Consider the following 24,429-nt stretch of genomic DNA (forward strand, 5'->3'; position numbering starts at 1 on the left):
CATCCTATATAAACCCCGCACACGAGTCAGGAGGCATTACCGCATTAGTAAAATGCAGGACGGAGAGTAGAAGTGCAATCTTTTCTGAAGCAGCCGCATGGTAACAAGATCACATATCAACTGATCAATACAGGTGTAATTTCAATTTTGTTTTGTGCCAATCAGCTACTTTGCAGGAAACAGACCCAGAGCAATGCAATCAAGGTCCGCTGCATAAGACGAATGCTGCCATATTCCGCTTTCTATTAACCCCCGAAACAGCAAGGACTTGAGAGCAATAACGCTCTGCAGCTCCAAATGCCATCCGTCCCTGCTTGTGGTAATTAAAATATGGACACAAAGGAGATTAATGAGGATGACGCCGGTTTGGAGCTTTATCTGCGATAAATAAAAGGACGTGCGTAACGCTATGCACGACTAAAGCCGACGCCAAATAAATGGCCGGGGACGTCTAATCTTTCAATATAAGTGTGGAGACGGCGGAATCCGGTGGAATCTCAGCAAACAGTGTGTTCTAGAAGAGAAGGAAAAACAGAACGGAAAGGTAACGGCTTATCCTACAGAAGCACGCGTCGTGCCAAAGGGCACAAAGAAAACCAGAGCAAACTATATACAATGCCATAAAAGCCAGATTCAGCAACAATATTATGCTGATCTCAACACGCCACGTCTTGTGTCCTCCGCCAGACAGCGAGGAATCGGTGTACTGTGAGGATACAGAGAAGACAAGGAGTGGACAAAAGAGCCGACATCAGCAGATTTCACGTTGGAGACATTGGGGACTAAAGCTGGGACTAGAGAACAGCACGTTATCAAGTCATCAGGTGGTCCCCAAGTAGTCAGCCATGACCCATCTGTGCTGGGCCTGCTGGTGTGTCAATGTGCTACGTGGCTCAGTGGTGGCATCTAGGTGGTGACCAGTCGTCAGACAAGGGAGGAATGTGTGTTAAATCGGTCACTAGTTGTGGATGTCCCAGAAGGGATTGACAAAAACAGTGAATGCACACAACTCTGAAGAGGCACACGAGCAGAGCGGTTACACTTCCGCGAGGCACACGAGCAGAGCGGTTAACCCTTCCGCGAGGCACACGAGCAGAGCGGTTACACTTCCGCGAGGCACACGAGCAGAGCGGTTAACCCTTCCGCGAGGCACACGAGCAGAGTGGTTAACCCTTCCGCGAGGCACACGAGCAGAGTGGTTAACCCTTCCGCGAGGCACACGAGCAGAGCGGTTAACCCTTCCGCGAGGCACACGAGCAGAGTGGTTAACCCTTCCGCGAGGCACACGAGCAGAGTGGTTAACCCTTCCGCGAGGCACACGAGCAGAGCGGTTACACTTCCGCGAGGCACACGAGCAGAGTGGTTAACCCTTCCGCGAGGCACACGAGCAGAGCGGTTACACTTCCGCGAGGCACACGAGCAGAGCGGTTACACTTCCGTTAGGCACACGAGCAGAGCAGTTACACTTCTGTGAGGCAATGAGCAGAGTGTTAGAGGCAATCAGCATAGCATTACTGCCTGCATGGGGAGAACACACAAAATTATTACAGCTGCCCCCGTGGCTTCCCGTTATCGGGAGTATTATGAATATTGTGATGTGGGTGGCCCGATTCTAATGCATCGGGTATTCTAGAATAGGTATGCGGGCGACGGGGCGCAATTAGCAGAGCGGTGTTTAAATTTTGCGCCAAAATCGCTGATTGGCCGCGTTCGGCAACCGCGACCAATCAGCAAAGCGGTGTTTAAATTTGGTGGCAATTTTGGTGATTGGTCGCGGCGCCAGCCGCGAACAATCAGCGAGATTGGCGCCAAATTTAAACAACGCTCGTCATCGCTCTGCTGATTGGTCGCGGGCGGCGGCTGCGACCAATCAGCGAACCGTGTTAGTGAGGAATGGAGAGCGTTGTTTAAATTTTGCGCCAAAATCGCTGATTGGTCGGGGCCGGCAACCGCGACCAATCAGCAGAGCGATGCAGAGCGTTGTTTAAATTTGGCGCCAATCTCGCTGATTGGTCGCGGCCGCCAGCCGCGAACAATCAGCAGAGTGAGGTTTAAATTTGGCGCCAATCTCGCTGATTGGACGCGTCTGGCGTCCGCGACCAATGAGCAGAGCGTTGTTTAAATTTGGCGCCAATCTCGCTGATTGGTCGCGGCTGGCATCCGCGACCAATTAGCACTGCAGTGTTTAAATGTTGCGGCAAGATCGGTGATTGGTCGCGGCCTCTATTTAAATGTGGCACCCAAATCGGTGATTGGTCGCGGGCAGCGGCCGCGACCAATCAGCAGAGCGGTGTTTAACTTTAGCGCCAAGATCACTGATTGGTCTCGTGTGGAGAGCGCGACCAATCAGCGAATCGTATTGGTGAGGAGCGGGGAGCGGAATCGTATTAGTGAGGACCGGGGAGCGCCGCTGCCTGTGCGGATACTTCCACTGCGAGAAGCCTGGAGATGAGCGACTGCTCGCAGCAGAAGTATCCTGACCCGCAGCGCCGCTCCCCGGTCCTCCCTTCACACCCTAGCCGCTGATGTCCCCACAGTATCCGCATGGTGTTACAAAGGTCCGGACATTTGTGTTAAAAATCGCTGATTGGTCGCAGGCGCTGCCCGCGACCAATGACCGATTTGGGCGCCAAATTTAAATATCGGCCGCGACCAATCACCGATCTTGGCTACACATTTAAACACCGCTGTGCTGATTGGTCGCGGTTGATATTTGAATTTGGCGCCCAAATCGGTGATTGGTCGTGGGCAGCGCCAGCGACCAATCAGCGATTTTTAACACAAATGTCGGGATCTTTGTAACACCATGCGGATACTGTGGGGACATCAGCGGCTAGGGTGTGAAGTAAGGACCGGGGAGCGGCGCTGTGGGTCGGGATACTTCTGCTGCGAGCAGTCGCTCATCTCCCGGCTTCTCTGAGTGGAAGTATCCGCACAGGCAGCGGCGCTCCCCGGTCCTCACCAATACGATTCGCTGATTGGTCGCGCTCTCCGCACGCGACCAATCAGTGATCTTGGCGCTAAAGTTCAACACCGCTGTGCTGATTGGTCGCCGACGCTGTGCGCGACCAATCACCGATTTGGGCGGCACATTTAAATAGCGTCCGCGACCAATCAGCATTTAACACAAATGTCCGGACCTTTGTAACACCATGCAGATACTGTGGGGACATCAGCGGCTAGGGTGTGAAGGGAGGACCGGGGCGCGGCGCTGTGGGTGCGGATACTTCTGCTGCGAGCGCCCGCTCATGTCCCGGGTTCTCGGAGCAGAAGTATCCGGACAGGCAGCGCCGCTGACATCCATGCGGCAAGGGTGTGAAGGGAGGACCGGGGAGCGGCGCTGCGGGTCCAATTGGTCGCGGCCGCTATTTAAATGTGCCGCACAAATCGGTGATTGGTCGCGGACTTGGCCCGCGACCAATCACTGATCTTGCGGCCAAAGTTAAGCACTACTGTGCTGATTGGTCGCGGACGCTGGCCGCGACCAATCAAAGATTTGGGCGCCAAATTTAATTATCGGCCGCGACCAATCACCGATCTTGGCTCCACATTTAAACACCGCTGTGCTGATTGGTCGCGGCCGATGTTTAAATGTGGCGCCCAAATCCGTGATTGGTCGCGGGCAGCGTCGGCGACCAATCAGCACAGCGGTGTTCGAAGACCGCGACCAATCATCGAATCGTCTTGGTGAGGACATGGGGAGCAGCGCTGCCTGAGCGGGTACTTCCGCTGCGAGAACCCGGGACATGAGCGGGCGCTCGCAGCAGAAGTATCCCGGCCCGTAGCGCCGCTCCCAGGTCCTCCCTTCCGCATGGAGGTCAGCGGCGCCGGCGGTCCTTCCGCTGATACAGGCCGGGAGATGAGTGCCTCGCGCCGGTCATCTCCCGGCTGCATCTCCGTCCCGCAGATGGGTCCGACGGTCGGGTTCCTTCTGCTGTTGCCGGCCGGGAGATGAGCGCCTCGCGCCGGTCATCTCCCGTCTGCATCGCCGCTCCATTCCATCCCGCAGATGAGCCGCTAACGGCCGCCATCTTTTTTCAGAAATCCTGCGGTGCTGATTGGCCGCTGCCGGACCAATGAGCGACGCGGGATTTCCTGGACAGACAGACAGACAGACAGACAGACAGACAGACAGACAGGATAAGACAATTATATAGTAGATAGTAGTAAAAATACCAGATATTCATTGATTGTGACTCTAAAAGGTAGGTCAAGCCACTTTAGGGGAAATCTGAGAATAAAGCTGTAAACTTTTTATGCAGGTATATGATCAATGAGCATTTTGCTCGGAAATTCGCTTGATCTAATTTCACCATACTCATGTATTGTCCAAATTCAGAACTGCTGGCAGCTTACGATCCAAGATGCCATGAGGTTGTTTGCCACCTGTCAAGTAGGCAAAAAAACAAGATCTTTAATACTGAAAGGCTAATGTGCACCCTGATAAGTCTTCAGACATAGACATCACTTTTGGTGGTGGATTTATAAAAAACAGGTAAAACATAAAGCCACGTACTGCTGAAGCACAATATTTGCTGCCACCTTGTGGACAGTCCAGGTGCAACAACCTGAAGAAATTGTATCTTACCTGTGTAAAGTAATATTAGGTTAACAATATTTTTTGCTCTGATCTGGGGGTTCTTTCTTAGCTTTGGGTAAAATTGGATCTGAATCTTTATGGGCTTCTTGGAAGAAATCTTTTGTAAAGACACTACAATCAGCAGGGACCTAGCCAGAGATGGCTGATAACAGCAAACAATTGACTGCAATTAAAAGTCAAGCAAATACAGAGTTCAGGTTAGTTTTTACTAGTAGGAGATAAAAGGGGATGATAAAATTCTCCGTTCCATCAGGGTGCGATAAATCAGCAGGGGCAGAGAGCTTTTCCTTGGCGCCCGGCTGCGCTCTCTACGTCCCCGCAGGGGAGTTGGGGTCAAGAGGTCTATTTTTCCTTCCTGCCAGGCTCGCTGATATGGGTGACAAGACAATGAAACCAGCGCTGCAGACTGACATGGAAGAAGTAGAAGTAGGAGTAAAGTCCCATAGAGGCAGCGCTGACGGACAAATCATATGCCGGGAAGAACCAAAGAAAAAGCTGGATCAGTGGGAAAAGAAAAGGTAACGCGGCGGGGAAAAGCAATTTCTCAAAGTGGCATCATGGCCGTCACAACGTTATACCACCAAAGTGGTGCCCTTCTATGTGCCCTGGTTGATGGTTGAGCAGACACAGAGGGGAAAGAAAAGAATCATTATGGAATGTTCAGATGTTCCACTGTTATTCTATTATTTTTAAAATATAAACTGACAACTGGGTGTTACCATTATCCATCAAAGGGGCGTGTTCCTATACGATCTGACAGCACTTATTGGAAACCCTTATTTACAGACTGTGCAGAAACATAAATCCAACTGGTCTCCTCCATTTCCAGGAGGAAGAACACAATGTAAAGCAGTAAGAAAAGAAGGTTCAGAATTGTTATTTCACATCAACTACAATTAACAATTAAACCAGGATGAAGGCTCCTATATAGGTGTCAGCAAGGCGCCAACAGTTGGAGAAGACTACCTCCGTGGCACGTGTGGCCTTCGCTCAAGAAGTATTCGGTAAATAGTAGCAATCTTCGGTGCAAACAAGAAGAATATGGCTTGTCGGATAAGGTGATAATTATTGGTCAAGGAGTTAACAGGTTTCCATTTCAGCCTTTGGTCTAACTGGCAAACAAAGCGTGAACATATGGGCTCCGGTGTGCCAAGATCGTCCGCCTCCTAATGAACTGATTAGGATACATATGGCGATCTCTGTCACACTAAATCACTAAAAAACGTGTCCTCCCGGCGTCTCTCCCTTCATTAATGTTTTACATGGAGCCAAATGTATTGTAATAAAATGGCTTTTAATGTTGTTGTTTAGGGAGATTTTGCCGTCCATGCAGATGGGGCTAAACCTAATATTAACACTGTGCCGCTGTGCATGGCATGTGCCACGCCGATAGCAAACGAGGTAGGAAACAACCGGGCAGTAAGGGGTGAAGCCTAGGAACAAAGGTGCATGAGAGGAGGAAGGAATCCTGAAAAAATATATATATATTGTATATATACATACACACGCACATGGAAATATATATTATATATATATATATATATATATATATATATATATATATATATATATATATATATATATATATATATATATATATATATATATATACACACATACAGCATCAATTCTTGGAGGTCCACTTCTACAAAGTCAGGGATTCTGTAGAATTATAGTCAGGTGTATGAGAAACCAATTATAATAAATGGGTGATAACGATCAGCATTTTCATATGTAGGTTGACACAAAATCATTAACTAAAACAGAAACAGCTGTGCAGGAGGCTAAAAACTGGGTGAGGAACAGACAAATTCTACTACAAAGGTGAGGTTGTAGAAGAGACTTTCATGTCACAGGTAATACACCATGGAAAGACTGAGATCAGCAAGACACAAGGTAGTTATACTGCATCAGCAAGATCTTTCCCGACCAAAGATTTCAAAGCAGACTGGGGTTTCGAGATGTGTTGTTCAAGCTCTTTTGAAGAAGCACCAAAACATGGGCAACGTAGAGGACCATAGACGCAGTGGTCGGCGAAGGAAACATTGCAACAGATGAAAGACACATCATGCTTACTTCCCTTCTAAATCAGAAGATTTCAGGCAGTGCCATCAGCTCAGAACTGGCAGCAACCAGTGGGACACAGCTACACCCATCTACTGTTTGGAGAAGTCACACCAAAAGTTATCTTCATGGTAGAATTGAAGCAAAAAAGCCATACCTGTGACAGAGTTAATGCCAAGCGACTCAACTATAGATGAAAACATAGTAACTGGCATGCAGAAAAATGGGAGCAGGTGCACTGGACTAATGAGTCAAAAGGTGAAATATATGGTTGTAACAGAAGGCAGATTGGTTGCTGCAGGAACAGTGAAACATGGTGGAGGATTCTTGAAAGTTTTGGACTGCATTTCAGCAAATTAAGTTGGGAGTCAGGATTAATGGTGTCCTCAATTCTGAGATACACAGGCAGATAATTATCCATCATGTAATACCATCAGAAAGGCGTCTCATTGGCTCCAAATTTATTCAGCAGCAGAACAAAGACCCCAAACATACAGCCAATGTCATAAGGACCATCTTCAGGGTCAAAAAGAACAAGGAGTCCTGGAAGTGAACAAATGGCCCCACAGAGCTCTGACCTCAACATCATCCAGTCTGTCTAGGATCCTATGAAAAGACAGAAGGACTTGCACAAGCGACATCCACAGAAGATCTGAGGTTAGTTCTCCAAGATGTATGGAGCAACCTCCCTGACGAGATACTTCAAAAACTGTGTACCCCGATAAAGGATAACTTTTGAGTGACGATACAGGAGATACAATCCAGATCTTCGCCCGGTGGTAGGACACTGAATATCTGATGCCACCAGCTGGAGGCTGCTACCTTACAAGTCAAAGTAGCTACCTCTAGTAGGTGTCACTAAAGAACCAGCTTTTTTTTTCCCCAAGAGAACTTATTTGCATACTTGCTTTCCCAGCGAGCATTGCAAAGCCTAAAAGTTTACTTATACAGGATTAAAGCTTCATATTTGCTCATAGCCACAACTGTGGTCTAACGGAGGCACATGTCACCCTGCTGATGGCTGTCTCTGTACCCCACCTATACAACAGCAATTACCTCCATCTCCGCATTCTGTGCATGGATTTTCTGCAGATTCTCTTCGGCATCGTGGAGACGGCGAGTCAGCTGAGGAGTGTGCTCCGAAGGGGTCAGCTCACTGTCGTAGGAATCCAGGATTGCCCTCATTCCATCTCGCTCCTGTCCGGAATACCATGAAAAAAAGAAAAGGAGAGAAAAAGATGAAATAATCCATAGACTGAAAAAGTAACTCTCGTTCCACCTCAGCGACCAATGCAATGGCTTTGTAGGAAAAACTGGTTATCATTATGGCGGCTAGGGGTCTGTATTTACTACTTTATGAGTTAGGGGGATCCTGCACCCGCTCATCTACATCGATGGGAGATGGAGTCAACGACAATGTAACCAGTGGTGGATATCACCATGAGAGCGCTGCGGAGGGGCAGTGAAGCTACCCAGGAGGGTAATGCAACCAGACTGCCGCCAAAGTCAGGACCATTGCCCATCGTCCCTATTGTTCGGGCCATTCGCTCCCGTATATTACCGTTCTGCCAGGTTCTGGTTATAATTTAGAAATATATATTATTTGCCCACGCTTACTATCTTAAAACTGTGAACTCCTTATCTTACATTGCTTACATGCTTCATTAAAGTATTCATTTTAACTTAAAATAGACATAAAAAATTGATCTGTGTGAATCAGGTTCTTATGTAAAACATTAGTTCACAAATTTTTAGAAGCTTTTTTTTTTATTTTTAATTTTCCAGATAAGAAAAAAAAAATCCAGAAATCTTGCAGTAGGTGATGTCACAGCTCACCTCCTCCACCTCTTGTATAATGACTGATAAAACCTACATACAGTAGAAAACACAGAATTCACCTTCTCCCCTCTTGTAAAATTGCTGATATCATAGGATCCACCATTCACAATAGGTGACATCACAGCTCACCTTCTCCCTCTGTAAAATGACAGATAACACCTCTACATACAGTAGATAACAAAGGATCCACCATTCACAATAGGTGATGTCACAGCTCGCCTCCTCCTCCTGTACAATGACTGATATCACCTCTATATACAGTAGATAACACAGGATGCACCATTCACAATAGATGTCCCAGCTCACCTCCTCCTCCTCTTGTACAATTAGTACAATGACTGATAACACCTCTATATAAAGTAGATAACACAGGATACACCATTCACAATAGATGTCCCAGCTCACCTCCTCCTCCTCTTGTACAATGACTGACAACACATCTATTTAAAGTGGATAACATACTGTAGGATTTGCGTCCTCCCCCTCCTGTACAATGGCTGGTAACATATTATCCACCATCCACAATAAGTGATATCACAGCTCACCTCCTCCTCCTGTACAATGGCTGAAAACATAGGATCCACCATTCACAGTAAGTGATGTCACAAGCACTCCCTTCACAATGATCTTTGCTTCTATATAAATAAACAGGGTCTGAATCAGTCTACTGCTGCTAATGTCCATGTGAAGAACAGGAAGCTGGAGTCTAGTATTAGGTCTAGTAGAAAGTGGAAAAACAGATTTATTTTTGAAATATCGAAATGGAAAAAAAATTATGACACATTCCCAATTAGTGATGTCTCAATCATAATAGGAAGTCTAACACCCAATTACCAATTTATTTATACATTTCCAGGAAGAATAGATGAGGAAAAGCACAAAGCAGGGGTCTTAAAAAAAAGTGCCCAAAGATTATATTTTATTTGGCATACATTTTACTGAACGTGTCATGTCAGGAGAGCCAACCGGTCCTCTGGGGCGTACACTATCCTTCCCCATGCAGAGATGTAACTAGGGGCGTACCTTACGAAAGAATTGCCCCTCCGTGTGTTATACCATCACTGGTTCCCTCCCGGTGAACGTTCCGATCAGACTGGGCATACAAGTAGCACATAAGGCAGAGTTTTGCCCCTCCGTGTGTTATACCATCACTGGTTCCCTCCCAATGAACGCTCTGAGCAGACTGGGCATACAAGTGGCACATAGGGCAGAGTATCGCCTCTCTGTGTGTTATACCATCACTGGTTCCCTCCCAATGAACGTTCTGAGCAGACTGGGCATACAAGTGGCACATAGGGCAGAGTTTCGCCCCTCCGTGTGTTATACCATCACCAGTTCCCTCCCGATGAACGTTCCGACCAGACTGGGCATACACGTAGCACATAGTGCAGAGTATCGCCTCTCTGTGTGTTATACCATCACTGGTTCCCTCCTGGTGAACGTTCCGACCAGACTGGGCATACACGTAGCACATAGTGCAGAGTATCGCCTCTCTGTGTGTTATACCATCACTGGTTCCCTCCTGGTGAACGTTCCGACCAGACTGGGCATACACGTAGCACATAGGGCAGAGTATCGCCTCTCTGTGTGTTATACCATCACCGATTCCCTCCCGATGAACGTTCTGAGCAGACTGGGCATACACGTAGCACATAGGGCAGAGTTTCGCCCCTCCGTGTGTTATACCATCACCAGTTCCCTCCCGATGAACGTTCTGAGCAGACTGGGCATACATGTGGCACATAGGGCAGAGTTTCGCCCCTCCGTGTGTTATACCATCACCAGTTCCCTCCCGATGAACGTTCTGAGCAGACTGGGCTTACACGTGGCACATAGGGCAGAGTTTTGCCTCTTCATGTGTTATACCATCACTGGTTCCCTCCCGATGAACGTTCTGAGCAGACTGGGCATACATGTGGCACATAGGGCAGAGTTTTGCCTCTTCGTGTGTTATACTATCACTGGTTCTCCCCCGATGAACGTTCTGAGCAGACTGGGCATACATGTGGCACATAGGGAAGAGTTTCGCCCCTCCGTGTGTTATACCATCACCGGTTCCCTCCAGTCTTGGTTTCACTAGGCTATCACTTTCAATATAATCAGTAAGAAACCATTAAATTTGCGTTGTCAGGTGTTACACACGGCCATTGCCAAGTGCCGAGCAGAATGTCACTTTAATTCAGCGCAGACGCAATGTGCCGTACGAGTCTAGTTGCTGTTTGGACTCAGCCCATAGAACGTGGGTGCAGGATCTATTATTCCTCCAGCCCTCGTCCTACATTATGAGACACTTCTTGGCCTTCTTCCAGACACAGCCTGTTTTACCGCTCCCGAATATCATGCTGGCTATAGATTAGCTCTAGATTGGGCCTATTTAACAAATGAGCCCTACTAACAGTTTACCGTTACTTCGCTTTAACAATCTGTCATGTGCTAAAGCTGCAGATCTGGAATTCCACCAAACGTCTCCTGCATTCCTTTAATCTGCACTGCACCGTGGCCGCTGCCAAATGAGATCTCCGCAACGTAATCTTTGAAAAACTGGGCACCTGCGCCGGCTACTTAGAGCCGCCGTGACATCGAGACCCTATCAACCATCTTAGCAGAATGCTGGACGGAAAGGAGCCTACAGCTGTAATCCAAACAAGTTATCATCATGATAAATGGGGGCGCTTAGCTTTCTACTACGAAAAGGAAAGAAAAAACACATTGCACGGGTTCTGCTGCATCAACAGGGCTGAAGGAAATTCTCCATGTGCTGCCAAGTAGGAGAGACTGCCAAAAAGATAGATCCGGCTTGTCTGTGGTTAGTGATGACTCTGATGATCTAAGCTCGAGAAAGCTGTCAGATAAGTGACATTATCAAACCTGTTTACACTTTCGAGGCGCCGCGCTGCACTCCCGGCTGCAGTGCCTTGTCCCCGGTGGATCTCACTCTATCAATACTGGATTTTTTTTTTCCCCCAGAGTAATGGGTGATCATGAAGCAGATGTAATCTGCTATTTCCTGGTTAATAACACAAGATTAACTGTCGGATGGAAGAATAAAATATAAAAAAGTGTTAAAGGAAAAGTTCTCATTGAGCTCTAACAACAGATCCGTTCTTCCCCAAAATGTATCTGACGGGGAATAAAATACTACAAGTTCTGTAAAACTTATTGATAATGTCCACCTTTAACCCCCACCTTGTTAAGAAAAAATTTTGCCTTTTAAGGGCTCATTCACTCGTATGAGAAAAACGGACCAATTATTCTGATCAGACTTTGATCCGAGTGTCATCGGGGTTTTTTTTTTTAGAAAGTTTCTTCACCTTCTCCATTCTGAAAAAAATCAGGCCACTCACTCAGATGTCATCCAAGTGCGGTCCGATTTTTTGACGGACCCTTTGACTTCGGATCAAAACTGGACATGTCTAGGTGATGTTCTCGGTCTGCGAAAGATCACGGACATGTGAATGGCCCCGGAGACCATCACAGGTGCGAGTGCTATCCATGAAAAACACAGATGTGCGCAACAATAATACGCCTGAACGAGCCCCAAGGCTATGTTCACACGTTGAAGTTTTGCAACGTTTTTTTTTTTTTTTATGCAAACTTATACAAATTAAAAACTGTGTTTTACAGTAACTGCAAAAGCTATGAGAGTTCAGAAATCTCATGCACACACATTGGTTTCTTTTCCTGACTGAATTGGAAAACTGCTGAGTTTTTGAAAACTGCAGCATGTCACTTCTTTCAGCGTTTTTTCACCCATAGAAAGCAATGAGTAAGTGCAAAAACACAGCAAAAAACCCAGGTATCAGGTTTTGCTGCGTTTTTAGTGAAAAAAAGCAGGTACAGCAGTATGTGAAACCCATTTATTTGTGTCATTTTCCCAAATTTCAACCATAATGTCTTTGTCTCCTCACCTGAGAATGGCAGTTAGGATTAGTACAGTTTAATTAAATTAGTTATGCGTGTAAAGTAAACATTGGCTGACCAAGGTGTGAAATTGAACAATACCTGAGCAACTCAAGGAAGGACCAAAGTGTGAAAGTAAAAAGTGTCCTACAAACTGAATTCTCTGCCAAAGTCTTATGTAAACTATTCCTGACCAATTCACCTCCCCCGCTGTTACATTTGTAATTGTGTATTTTTTTCATGAACTCATGTGAACGTTTATGTTCAGAATAGTCACTATTTTTCAGATATCAGTCACAGAACGTATACGGACCGAAAAAAACAGGCTGAATGCAGGTCTCCCAACCCCAAATTTAAAGCCTTATGGATAAAATTGAGGCTGAAACAAAATTGGACCACACGTTCAGTCTGGGCATTGTGGTCCATATGTGGACTGTGAAATATGGCCGTGTGACCCCAGCTTTATGTTGATAGCAAATTTATGTAGTGTTTGATATGTTATGTCATGTACCAAACGCTATTCACCTGCAGATATGGGGTAAATTTGCAGGTTAATAGCGATATAATGCTGTCCAGTCAACACACTGAAAGCCCGGCTACTGGGAGAAAAATAACTTTATTCTTCCTGGGAGGCGCTGGCTTTTAGTCATAGGGATGTGCCGACACAGCTACAGTCAACAATCCGTACACAGTAGGCGGCAGTTTTAAGTACAACCTCCGGCACTATGATTGACAGTTCACTCTGCAGCGCATCTGTGCAGAGAGAGCTGTCAATCAAAGTACCAAGAGGAATAAAGTCACCATATACTGAGAGACAGAACTTTTTGAATTTCTCAAAGAAGGGGAGCGTGAAAGTTTTGTATTTTTTATTGTTTTTATTGGTCCCATGTGAGGATAAATACAGCTTTTTGAGTGCTTTTTACTACATTTTTGAGCAAGCAAGGCGACCAAAGACCGCACTGCAGGCATTTTTACAGCATTCAACATGTAAGATAAATGCATCGGACCTTTACGGATCTTAAGTGATTTTTTTTGCACAAATAACATTGTGGGTTATAGATAATTTAGTGACGAAAAATGGATAATTGGTGGCAAAAGTTTGAACTTGATGGACCTAGGTCTTTTTTCAACCTATGTAACTATGTAATATTTTTAATGGGAAAAAGATGGGAGGCTGTTTTCTTTTTTTTGTTTACATTTTTGGACATTTTATAAAACTTATTCTTCTCTTTATGTTTAAAGGGAACCTGTCAGCAGGATTTTGCTAAGTAAACTACAGGATTTGTCACGTTGGGGCTGCTGCACTGATTAAAATGATGCCTGAGGTGAAGAAATCTTGTGGTTCTTGTGTAATCAGTGTTTGCAGTTTTGAGTTAATGAGATTCTCGTGCTCCGAGGCCGGACTGTAGGCAGGGTCTTATCTTGTGCTCTATGCCCGATCAGCAAGAAAAGATCACAGGCAGCCCTGAAGCACAAGTGTGTTCCTCATCAGAGAGACAGAGGATCTCTTTGTCTGTCTCTCCCTGTCTGTCTCTATGATGAGGAGCATACTGGTGGTCTTTTCTTGCTGATCCGGCCTAGAGCACCAGGATAAGACCCTGCCTACAGTCCCGCCCCAGAGCACGGGCATATCATTAACTCAAAACTGTAAACACTGATTACACAAGAACCACAAGACGGATTTCTTCACCTCAGGTATCATATTAATCAGTGCGACAGCCCCAACATGACACTGCCTGTAGTTTACTTAGCAAAATCCTGCTCACAAGTTCCCTTTGAGCCCTATTTAACGATCCATCACTTCGCGCTAATAGTGATCGAATCATTTTTTTAAACACACCTTTGAAAAAGCATCATGACCGCTCTTAGGTGCATAATCTGTGTTTAAATTGCATATTTTTGCTGCTATTTTTAAAGAAAATCTGTCACTTGGTTTCTGCTATGTAATCTGAGAGCAGCATAATGTAGGGACAGAGACCCTGATTCTAGTAATGTGTCACTTACTGGGCTGCTTTCTGAAGTTTTGACACTATCACAGTTTTCTCAGGTGCAGATTTGGCAGAACTCAGACTGCTGAGCTCGGTATAACCCCGCCCACATCACTAATTGGCTGCTTTTTTTGTACACTGTGCAAAGGCAAAAAGCAGCCAATCAGTGGTGAGGGCGGAGTTGTACAGAGCTCATGAATATGGAGAACTACCTGACAGCAGGTTTACTAGACCTCTAGGGATAATCTCCTGCTGATAAAATAGTGATTGTATCAAATCTACAGCAAGTAGCCCAGTAAGTCACACATCACTGCAATCAGGGTGCCTGTCTCTACATTATGCTGAACTCAGATTAGGTGGCAAAGACTTAATGATAGATTTCCTTTAATGCTTTTTTGCCAAGATTTTTGCTGGTAAAATGCACCAAAAACACATCCTATTGTTACACCCTATCAAAAAATAAAAAATGCATCAGGACCCACACAGTAAAAAAGTGTCAAAAAGTGCATCAAATCAGCGCCAAAACCCGCATGTTCTTACAAAACTGTGCCAAAAAAACATGTTTCTGTTTTTTTTATAGAAGATATTTTTAGATGGATTTTTCAGACTGAAAAAAGTGATTGCTGGTTGTCCCAAAGCTGGGTCCCCCCATCCAGATTACGAGACTGGGGTCCCTTTTCGCAGATATGAATGGAATCCCTTTAATTTACGGCATATTATCAAAGCTGCTCCAGGAAAAGGAGTAGATGGACTTGACCTTCAAAAATGAAGTCACTGATGACCTAAATTTACCATAAATACTATGTGTATCGTTGCATCAGTCACCAGCACTGACTGTACACCATGCAGGCCGGAATTAACTAATAATTTATAACAAGGGCAATGATAACAAGACACTTTGGACAATGGAGCGGAAGTTAACAAGCCGTGCACAGAACATGGCCCGTAGTAAAAAGTCAATGGCCTGCGCTGCTCGTAACCAGCAGGCACATCGTAGGCACCGCTCCTATTATTCTACAGGGGTCAGGCGGTCACATCTACACACGACTTGACCCCAGTGCAGAGACTAATCTCCCGGATCCCGAGGCGCTGAGCTACCCGAGTGTTCCCAGTCAGCGAAGTCTTAAGTCCTCGTAAAAGAAACAGTTATTATTTTCTGTGTGGTAAAACGCCCCTTCAAGGCAAAGGGAACATAGAGAAAGCAAATTTTTCATAGAAATAAACTGGACATACAAAGTGGACTGCCATCATTCACACACGGGCACGGCAGCCAGGAGCATGGTGATGGGAGGCGATGACTTTACATTCACAACATACCGCCAACAGGGCAAGGTCAGGAATATACTGCTCAAGCAATCATTTCTAGCTTAAATACACACACATTACATTGTCCTCTAATATGTACGTACGTGTGTATACACTATATACATACATACATACACACACAAATATACACATATACAGTACAGACCAAAAGTTTGGACACACCTTCTCATTTAAAGATTTTTCTGTATTTTCATGACTATGAAAATTGTACATTCACACTGAAGGCATCAAAACTATGAATTAACACATGTGGAATTATATACTTAACAAAAAAGTGTGAAACAACTGAAAATATGTCTTATATTCTAGGTTCTTCAAAGTAGCCACCTTTTGCTTTGATGACTGCTTTGCACACTCTTGGCATTCTCTTGATGAGCTTCAAGAGGTAGTCACCGGAAATGGTTTTCACTTCACAGGTGTGCCCTGTCAGGTTTAATAAGTGGGATTTCTTGCCTTATAAATGGGGTTGGGACCATCAGTTGTGTTGTGCAGAAGTCTGGTGGATACACAGCTGATAGTCCTACTGAATAGACTGTTAGAATTTGTATTATGGCAAAAAAAAGCAGCTAAGTAAAGAAAACCGAGTGGCCATCATTACTTTAAGAAATGAAGGTCAGTCAGTCCGAAAAACTGGGAAAACTTTTAAAGTGTCCCCAAGTGCAGTTGCAAAAACCATCAAGCACTACAAAGAAACTGGCTCACATGAGGACCGCCCCAGGAAAGGAAGACCAAGAGTCACCTCTGCTTCTGAGGATAAGTTTATCCGAGTCACCAGCCTCAGAAATCGCGGGTTAACAGCAGCTCAGATTAGAGACCAGGTCAATGCCACACAGAGTTCTAGCAGCAGACACATCTCTACAACAGCTGTTAAGAGGAGACTTTGAGCAGCAGGCCTTCATGGTAAAATATCTGCTAGGAAACCACTGCTAAGGACAGGCAACAAGCAGAAGAGACTTGTTTGGGCTAAAGAACACAAGGAATGGACATAAGACCAGTGGAAATATGTGCTTTGGTCTGATTCCAAATTTGAGATCTTTGGTTCCAACCACCGGATCTTTGTGCGATGCAGAAAAGGTGAACGGATGGACTCTACATACCTGGTTCCTACCGTGAAGCATGGAGGAGGAGGTGTGATGGTGTGGGGTGCTTTGCTGGTGACACTGTTGGGGATTTATTCAAAATTGAAGGCATACTGAACCAGCATGCTATTCCATCCGGTTTGCGTTTAGTTGGACAATCATTTATTTTTCAACAGGACATTGACCCCAAACACACCTCCAGGCTGTGTAAGGGCAATTTGACCAAGAAGGTGAGTGATGGGGTGGTACGCCAGATGACCTGGCCTCCACAGTCACCAGACCTGAACCCAATCGAGATGGTTTGGGGTGAGCTGGACCGCAGAGTGAAGGCAAAAGGGCCAACAAGTGCTAAGCATCTCTGGGAACTCCTTCAAGATTGTTGGAAGACCATTTCCGGTGACTACCTCTTGAAGCTCATCAAGAGAATCCCAAGAGTGTGCAAAGCAGTCATCAAAGCAAAAGGTGGCTACTTTGAAGAACCTAGAATATAAGACATATTTTCAGTTGTTTCACACTTTTTTGTTAAGTATATAATTCCACATGTGGTAATTCATAGTTTTGCTGCCTTCAGTGTGAATGTACAATTTTCATAGTCATGAAAATACAGAAAAAGCTTTAAATGAGAAGGTGTGTCCAAACTTTTGGTCTGTACTGTATATACACACGCATATACATACAATATGCACACAAACACACATATATACAGACATGTACATACATATACACACATACTGTACATACACACTGTACACACACATACTGTACATGCATACACGCTGTAAATACACACACACGTAATGTACATACACACATACTGTACATACACACTGTACACACATACTGTACATGCATACACGCTGTAAATACACACACACATACCGTACATACACACATACTGTACATACATACACATGCTGTACAAATATATAGACAAACATGCTGTACATACACACACACAAAGTACATACATATATACACGTTTACATTTCTTAACAATGAAATTGCAAACCAAAGAGAAAAAGTTGTGGAAAAATGGAAATCACACGATGGACAGACTTGTTACTGATCTGCAAATGCTGGGGGGGGGGGGAGTTCAAAACATCACGATTTATTCACTATGAAGTATGAGCACAACATACGGAAATCCCGGCACTTACAGCCTCGGCTGCCATCAATGAGGTTATTAATGGTCGTCTGAAGAATGTTCTGCCGTGCTTAATGCACTTGGGCAAATCATCAAGATCCGCTGCTTGCAGCTCCCTTTGCAATTGAAGACCAATGACGTCCCAGATGTGCTCAGTGGGAGGCAAGTCTGGAGACGCTACAGGGCATGGGAGGACATCTAGGCCACACAGGCAGCTCATGGTAGCACAAACAACACACAGCCTGGTATTGTGTTGAAAAATGGGTCCTGGGACACTGGAGAAATGGGCGTACCACTGGTTACACAATCAATGTAACGCCGAGATGTTAGTGCAACTGGAATCTAGACTAGACGTGGCCGGCTACTGTACAATATGGCAACTCACACCACAAACCCAGCAGTAAGACCAATGTGACGCGAAGGCCTCTCCTTAGCATTGCACATGTGGTGTCAGATTTGAAGACTGACCGTGATCAATTCTGTACTGCAAATAAACGTCACACACTGAGCCGAAGATGTCATAAATTGTCTACACAAACCAACAGAAGGCATTTGCCCAACATTTGGCTACTAGTCAGACATTAGGCTACAGGTGCTCCACTGAGCTCATGCCACTGATCTCAGAAGCCATCACGGTGCAGAGAAAGATGGCAATGGAGGCTGGAAAAGAGGTCTGTCCTCATCAGCGCTATGTCCTACTTTTGTACTGGACACAATTATGATTAAAGATTGGTCTGGAGACCACGTGGGCAAAGCCATGAAGAGGCCTTCACCGGGGAACACGAATGTGTCCCAGGAGCCGTTTATCCGCACGACAATACCAGGCTGCATGCTTCTTATGCGACTTAACAACCTGCATGGCGTAAATCTGTGCTACCATGATCTACAGTGTCTCTGGACTTGTCTACCATCGTGTACATCTACAGTAGGACGTCATTGGTCGGCAATTGCAAAGGAAGCTGCCAGCAGCGGATCGTGATGATTTGCCCAAGTCCATTCAGCGAAGCAGAACATTCCTCAGACAACCATTAATAACCTATTTTGAACATTTTGGTTCCTTTTTTTTTTTTTTTTTTTTTTTTAAATTGCTTGCATTTCATTAACATGTCTAATGATCCTGTAATATTTCCCTGGCAAATGTATTAAACATTTTGTACATTTTTCCAGAAATATCTGTTGGCTTGGAAAAGCTCAGGGGATGAGAGAATGGTTATTTTGGACAGTGAGCATTGGCTTTGATGTTTACGACACTGGTCTGCCGAGCTGCAAGGAGCAAATTATCATTACAGGCAGCAATTCCTTCTGCATCTGGTATAAAGATACTGGAAAATATTTCCATCTAAAATCACAACACTCACTATTATTGTTGGGCTCCGCAAGATTGTGGACAATACTATTTAGCAGGAACCTGGACCAACTTTGCCCCCAGGAACACGGGAAATTTGGATGATAACAATTAAGGGAGCTGTAGTGAAGTTGGGAAATTTTTTCTACCGAAGGATATAAATGGCAATAATAAAATGATAAATACGTTAAATATATTTTCACCAATAGCCGCTGGGTGAACAAGTGCTCAGCGAAAGTGTTTGGTCCCATTACAGGGAATGTGTTACCAGAAGATGACCTACTGCTTAAATCAGCTAATTATTCTAAATCTATTCTTTAAAAATTGTTGATTTTTTTTCCAGTTTTTCATAACATTGTGTATATTACAGAAAGTCAGAAACCCTCCAATTTTCCCACTGGCCACTAGGCCTGGTATTAGGCTATGTGCCCACTATGCGTTTTTTAAGCGTTTCCGCAGCGGCAATTCCGCAGCAGAAACGCTTAAAAAAAGCTTGGTAGAAGGCCTGCCATGTTCCCCAATGATAATCCGCATGTGCACTGCACATGCTGCGGAAATTTCCTCTGCAGATTATCATTGCAGAAAAATCCACAGCACTACCAATTATTTTGATTAAGCGCAGGGGAAGGGCGGAGGAGTCTGCTTATATGTAAGGTCACGTCTAAAGCCCAGACTAAGGGAAGATATAGGAGAGGGAGAAGAGGGGGTCGAGTCCCTGTGGGTAGAGATAGAGGGGGCAAAAAATAATAATAAAAAAAATAATAATAAAATATTACTGGGGGTCTGCTATAAGCCACCTAATATAACAGAGGAGAATGAGAAACTGCTATTAGGACAAATAGACAAAGTAGCAAAACATAATGAGGTGATTGTAATGGGGGATTTCAACTACCCGGATATTGACTGGGAAACAGAAACCTGTAGATCGCAGAAAGGAAAAAGGTTCTTGACAAATATCAAGGATAATTATCTCTCCCAACTAGTGCAGGAACCAACGAGAGGGAAGGCCGTGTTGGACTTAATATTGACTAATAGGCCTGATAGAATAACTGAGGTACAGATAGGGGGGCACCTAGGTAATCGCGATCATAATATTATCAATTTCAAAATGCCCTTCAGTAGGGTTATCAATAAGGGAACAACAAAAACATTAAACTTTAGGAGGGCGAAGTTTGATCAGCTGAAAGAAAACCTTCAACTTATAGACTGGGACAAAGTTCTTAAGGAAATACGAATAGTAAATGGGAAACCTTCAAAAGAATTCTGAATACTCAGTGCGAGAGGTATATACCGTATGGGAATAAAAGGGCCAGAAATAAGAGGAAACCAATATGGTTGAACAAGAACGTAAAAGGGGCGTTAAATAGCAAAAAAGAGGCATTCAAGAGATTAAAACAGGAAAACAGTAAGGAGGCACTAATGTGTTACAAGGAAAAAACGAGAACCTGTAAAAAACAAATAAAAATAGCAAAGGAGGAAACAGAGAGACGTATTGCTAGGGAAAGTAGATCAAATCCCAAACTGTTCTTTACGTATATAAATAGTAAAAGGATTAAATCGAATAATATTGGACCGATAAAAAGTGAAGAAGGCAAAATCATAGAGAAAGATGAGGATAAAGCTAATCTATTAAATAAATTTTTTTCGTCAACTTTCACAAAGGAAATAGAACTAACAGGAAAAATGAGAAGTGACAAACTTAATCCTCCACTAAGTATGACAAATCTAACCCAAGCTGGGGTACAGAAACGCCTCAGTAACATTAAAATAAACAAATCACCAGGACCTGATGGCATACACCCACGGGTACTAAGGGAACTAAGTAATGTGATAGACAGACCGTTATATCTTATATTTAAGGACTCTGTTGAGACTGGGTCTGTGCCACTTGATTGGCGACAGGCGAATGTAGTGCCAATATTCAAAAAGGGAGCAAAAAGTGACGCCGGAAACTATCGGCCGGTGAGTCTGACGTCCGTTGTGGGCAAAATTTTTGAAGGCTTCATTAAAGAGGCAATTACGGAGCATCTTGATGCTAATAATCTATTAACCCCGAACCAACATGGATTTATGAGGAATCGCTCCTGCCAAACAAACCTGATTGACTTCTACGAGGAGGTTAGCTCTCGAGTAGATCAGGGGGAACCAGTGGATGTCGTGTATCTCGACTTCTCAAAAGCGTTCGATAGCGTGCCACATAATAGGTTGGTATACAAAATGAGAATGATGGGGCTGGGGGAAAATATCTGTAAGTGGGTAGCTAACTGGCTAAAGGATAGAAGGCAGAGGGTGGTTATAAATGGAATATTCTCAGATTGGGTAAGCGTCACTAGTGGGGTACCACAGGGGTCTGTACTAGGCCCAATGTTATTTAATATCTTTATTAACGACATAGTCAACGGGATAAATAGTAAAATATCAATATTTGCAGATGACACAAAGTTATGTAAAACAATTAATACAAAAGAGGACAGTGCAGACCTACAGAGGGATTTGGATAAGCTGGGTAGGTGGAGCATTAAATGGCAAATGAGGTTTAACGAGGAGAAATGTAAGGTCATACATATGGGAAGGAAAAATGGAAGTCACCAGTACTCACTGAATGGGAAATCATTGGGGAATTCAGAGATGGAGAAGGACTTGGGCATCTTGATTGAAAGCAAACTAAATTGGAGTGCCCAAAGTCAGGCCGCTGCTGTAAGGGCAAACAGGGTAATGGGATGTATCAGAAGAGGTATAGCTGCAAAGGATGAGAACATTGTTCTTCCACTGTACAAAGCACTGGTCAGACCACACTTGGAATACTGTGCTCAGTTATGGGCCCCAATATATAGAAAGGATATAAATGAGCTTGAAAAGGTACAAAGGAGGGCAACAAAATTAATAAAGGGAATGGAGGGACTGCAATACCCAGAGAGGTTGGCAAAACTAGGACTATTCAGCCTGGAAAAGAGAAGGTTGAGGGGGGACATAATAAATGTGTACAAATATGTTAGGGGACAGTATAGAGACCTTGCCAGGGATTTGTTCAAAAGGAGGAATATTACGGTAACAAGAGGGCATTCACTAAGACTGGAAGAGAAAAGGTTTCAGCACCAGCATAGGAAGGGGTTCTTTACGGTAAGAGCAGTGAGAATATGGAATTCACTGAGTGAGGAGACGGTAATGTCAGATTCACTACACCCGTTCAAGCGGGGACTGGATGCATTTCTAGATACCAGGCAGATTTCTGCATATACTTAAAAATAGAATAAAATAGTAGGTTGATACAGGGATTTATTCTGACTGCTGGTTTCAGAGTTGGGAGGGAATTTTTCCTCAGGTGAAGATTGGCTAAATCATTTGGGGTTTTTGCCCTCCTCTGGATCAACTTTAGCAATTACAGAACTAACAGGTCGAACTTGATGGACACAAGTCTTTATTCGGCTTTACAAACTATGTAACTATGCAGCGTTTTTGCCACCATTGACTTGCATTTAATCGCTTAATATCCGCATCACTACATTTGCACATGCGGATATTAAGCGATTTAATGTACGGATGGTACATGGGTCTGGAGAAGAGGAGACTCTTCTCCAGACCCAGGTACCATTGCAACTGTAAAAAATATTATTAAAATAAAAAATATACATTATACTCACCTTCTGATGGCCCCCAGTCTCCTCATCGATGTGTCCTGGCTCCCTGGCAGCTCGCGATGGTCTAAAAGGACCTTCCATGACGTCATTTAGTCATGTGATGGGTTATGCCACCGCTGACGTCGCGTTACCTGTCACATGACTAAATTACGTCATGGAAGGTCCTTTTAGACCACAGCGAGCCGCCCAACACACCGGACAAGGAGACCGGGGGCCATCAGAAGGTGGGTATAATGTTTATTTTTTAACATTCTTAAACCCATGCCGGTTACATGGATTTATATAGTGTGACCAAGTTGTCAAGCACTTTCCAAGTGATGCTAAAATCGCTTGGAAAAGCGCTTGACAACCCGCATGCGGAAATGCATGTTAAAGACGCAGGACATAGGCTTGTCCCTGGCAGAAAAACGCATTTAAAATCTGCAAGCGTTTTTTCTGCCAGGGAGATGCAGAAACGCTCAGGAAAAAATCCGGAGCATTTCTGCATGGTGGGCACTTAGCCTTAGACTATACACTTGTCAGCAGTCTCATTATCATCACAGACAGGATTACAAAGACTGATAACACCTACAGTAGATAACATAGGATCCAACATTCACAATAGGTGATATCACAGCCCACCTCCTGTAGAATGACTAATAATACCTCTATATACGCACTCAGACTGGGTCTCAGTTAACAGTGGGGTACCATAGGGGTTAGTATTGGGCCCCCTTCTTTTTAATATATTTATTAATGACCTTGTAGGGGGCATACAGAGTAATATTTCAATATTTGCAGATGACACTAAACTCTGCAGGGCAATCAATACAGAGGAGGACAATTTTATATTACAGGAGGATCTATGTAAACTAGAAGCTTGGGCTAATAAATGGCAAATGAGGTTTAAAGGGGATAAATGTAAGGTAATGCACTTGGGCAGAGGAAATAAAATGTATAATTATATGCTTAATTGTAAAACACTGGGCAAAACTGTCACTGAAAAAGACCTGGGTCTATTGGTGGACGACAAGCTCACGTTTAGTGGCCAGTGTCAGGCAGCTGCTGCAAAGGCAAATAAAATAATGGGATGCATTAAAAGAGGCATAGATGCTCATGAGGAGAACATAATTTTACCTCTATACAAGTCATTAGTGCGACCACACTTAGAATACTGTGTACAGTTCTGGTCTCCGGTGTATAAGAAAGACATAGCTGAACTAGAGCGGGTGCAGAGAAGAGCGAACAAGGTTATTAGAGGACTGGGGGGTCTGCAATACCAAGACAGGTTATTACACTTGGGGTTATTTAGTTTGGAAAAACGAAGGCTTAGGGGTGATCTTATTACTATGTACAAGTATATGAGGGGACAGTACAAAGACCTTTCTACTGATCTTTTTACTCTGAGGCCTGAGACGGGGACAAGGGGGCATCTTCTACGTCTGGAGGAAAAAAGGTTTAATCATAATCACAGACGGTGATTCTTTACTGTAAGAGCAGTGAGACTATGGAACTCTCTGCCGCATG

At 44.4% G+C, this 24,429-nt stretch overlaps 1 protein-coding gene across 2 annotated transcripts in view; it reads right to left on the minus strand.

Moving 5' to 3' along the window:
* The window catches only part of MAD1L1 (mitotic arrest deficient 1 like 1), a 751,355-nt gene that overhangs the window by 464,788 nt on the left and 262,138 nt on the right, over nt 1–24,429 (minus strand). For both annotated transcript variants that reach the window (XM_073648135.1, XM_073648136.1), the window contains exon 12: nt 7,721–7,861. In XM_073648135.1, coding sequence (XP_073504236.1) covers nt 7,721–7,861 — 141 coding nt within the window. The remainder of the gene's footprint in view (nt 1–7,720; nt 7,862–24,429) is intronic.

Source organism: Phyllobates terribilis, unplaced genomic scaffold (genome assembly GCF_046119375.1).
Source record: "Phyllobates terribilis strain yellow unplaced genomic scaffold, ASM4611937v1 Scaffold_9__5_contigs__length_417890890, whole genome shotgun sequence".
In the NCBI taxonomy this organism is placed as follows: Eukaryota; Metazoa; Chordata; class Amphibia; order Anura; family Dendrobatidae; genus Phyllobates; species Phyllobates terribilis.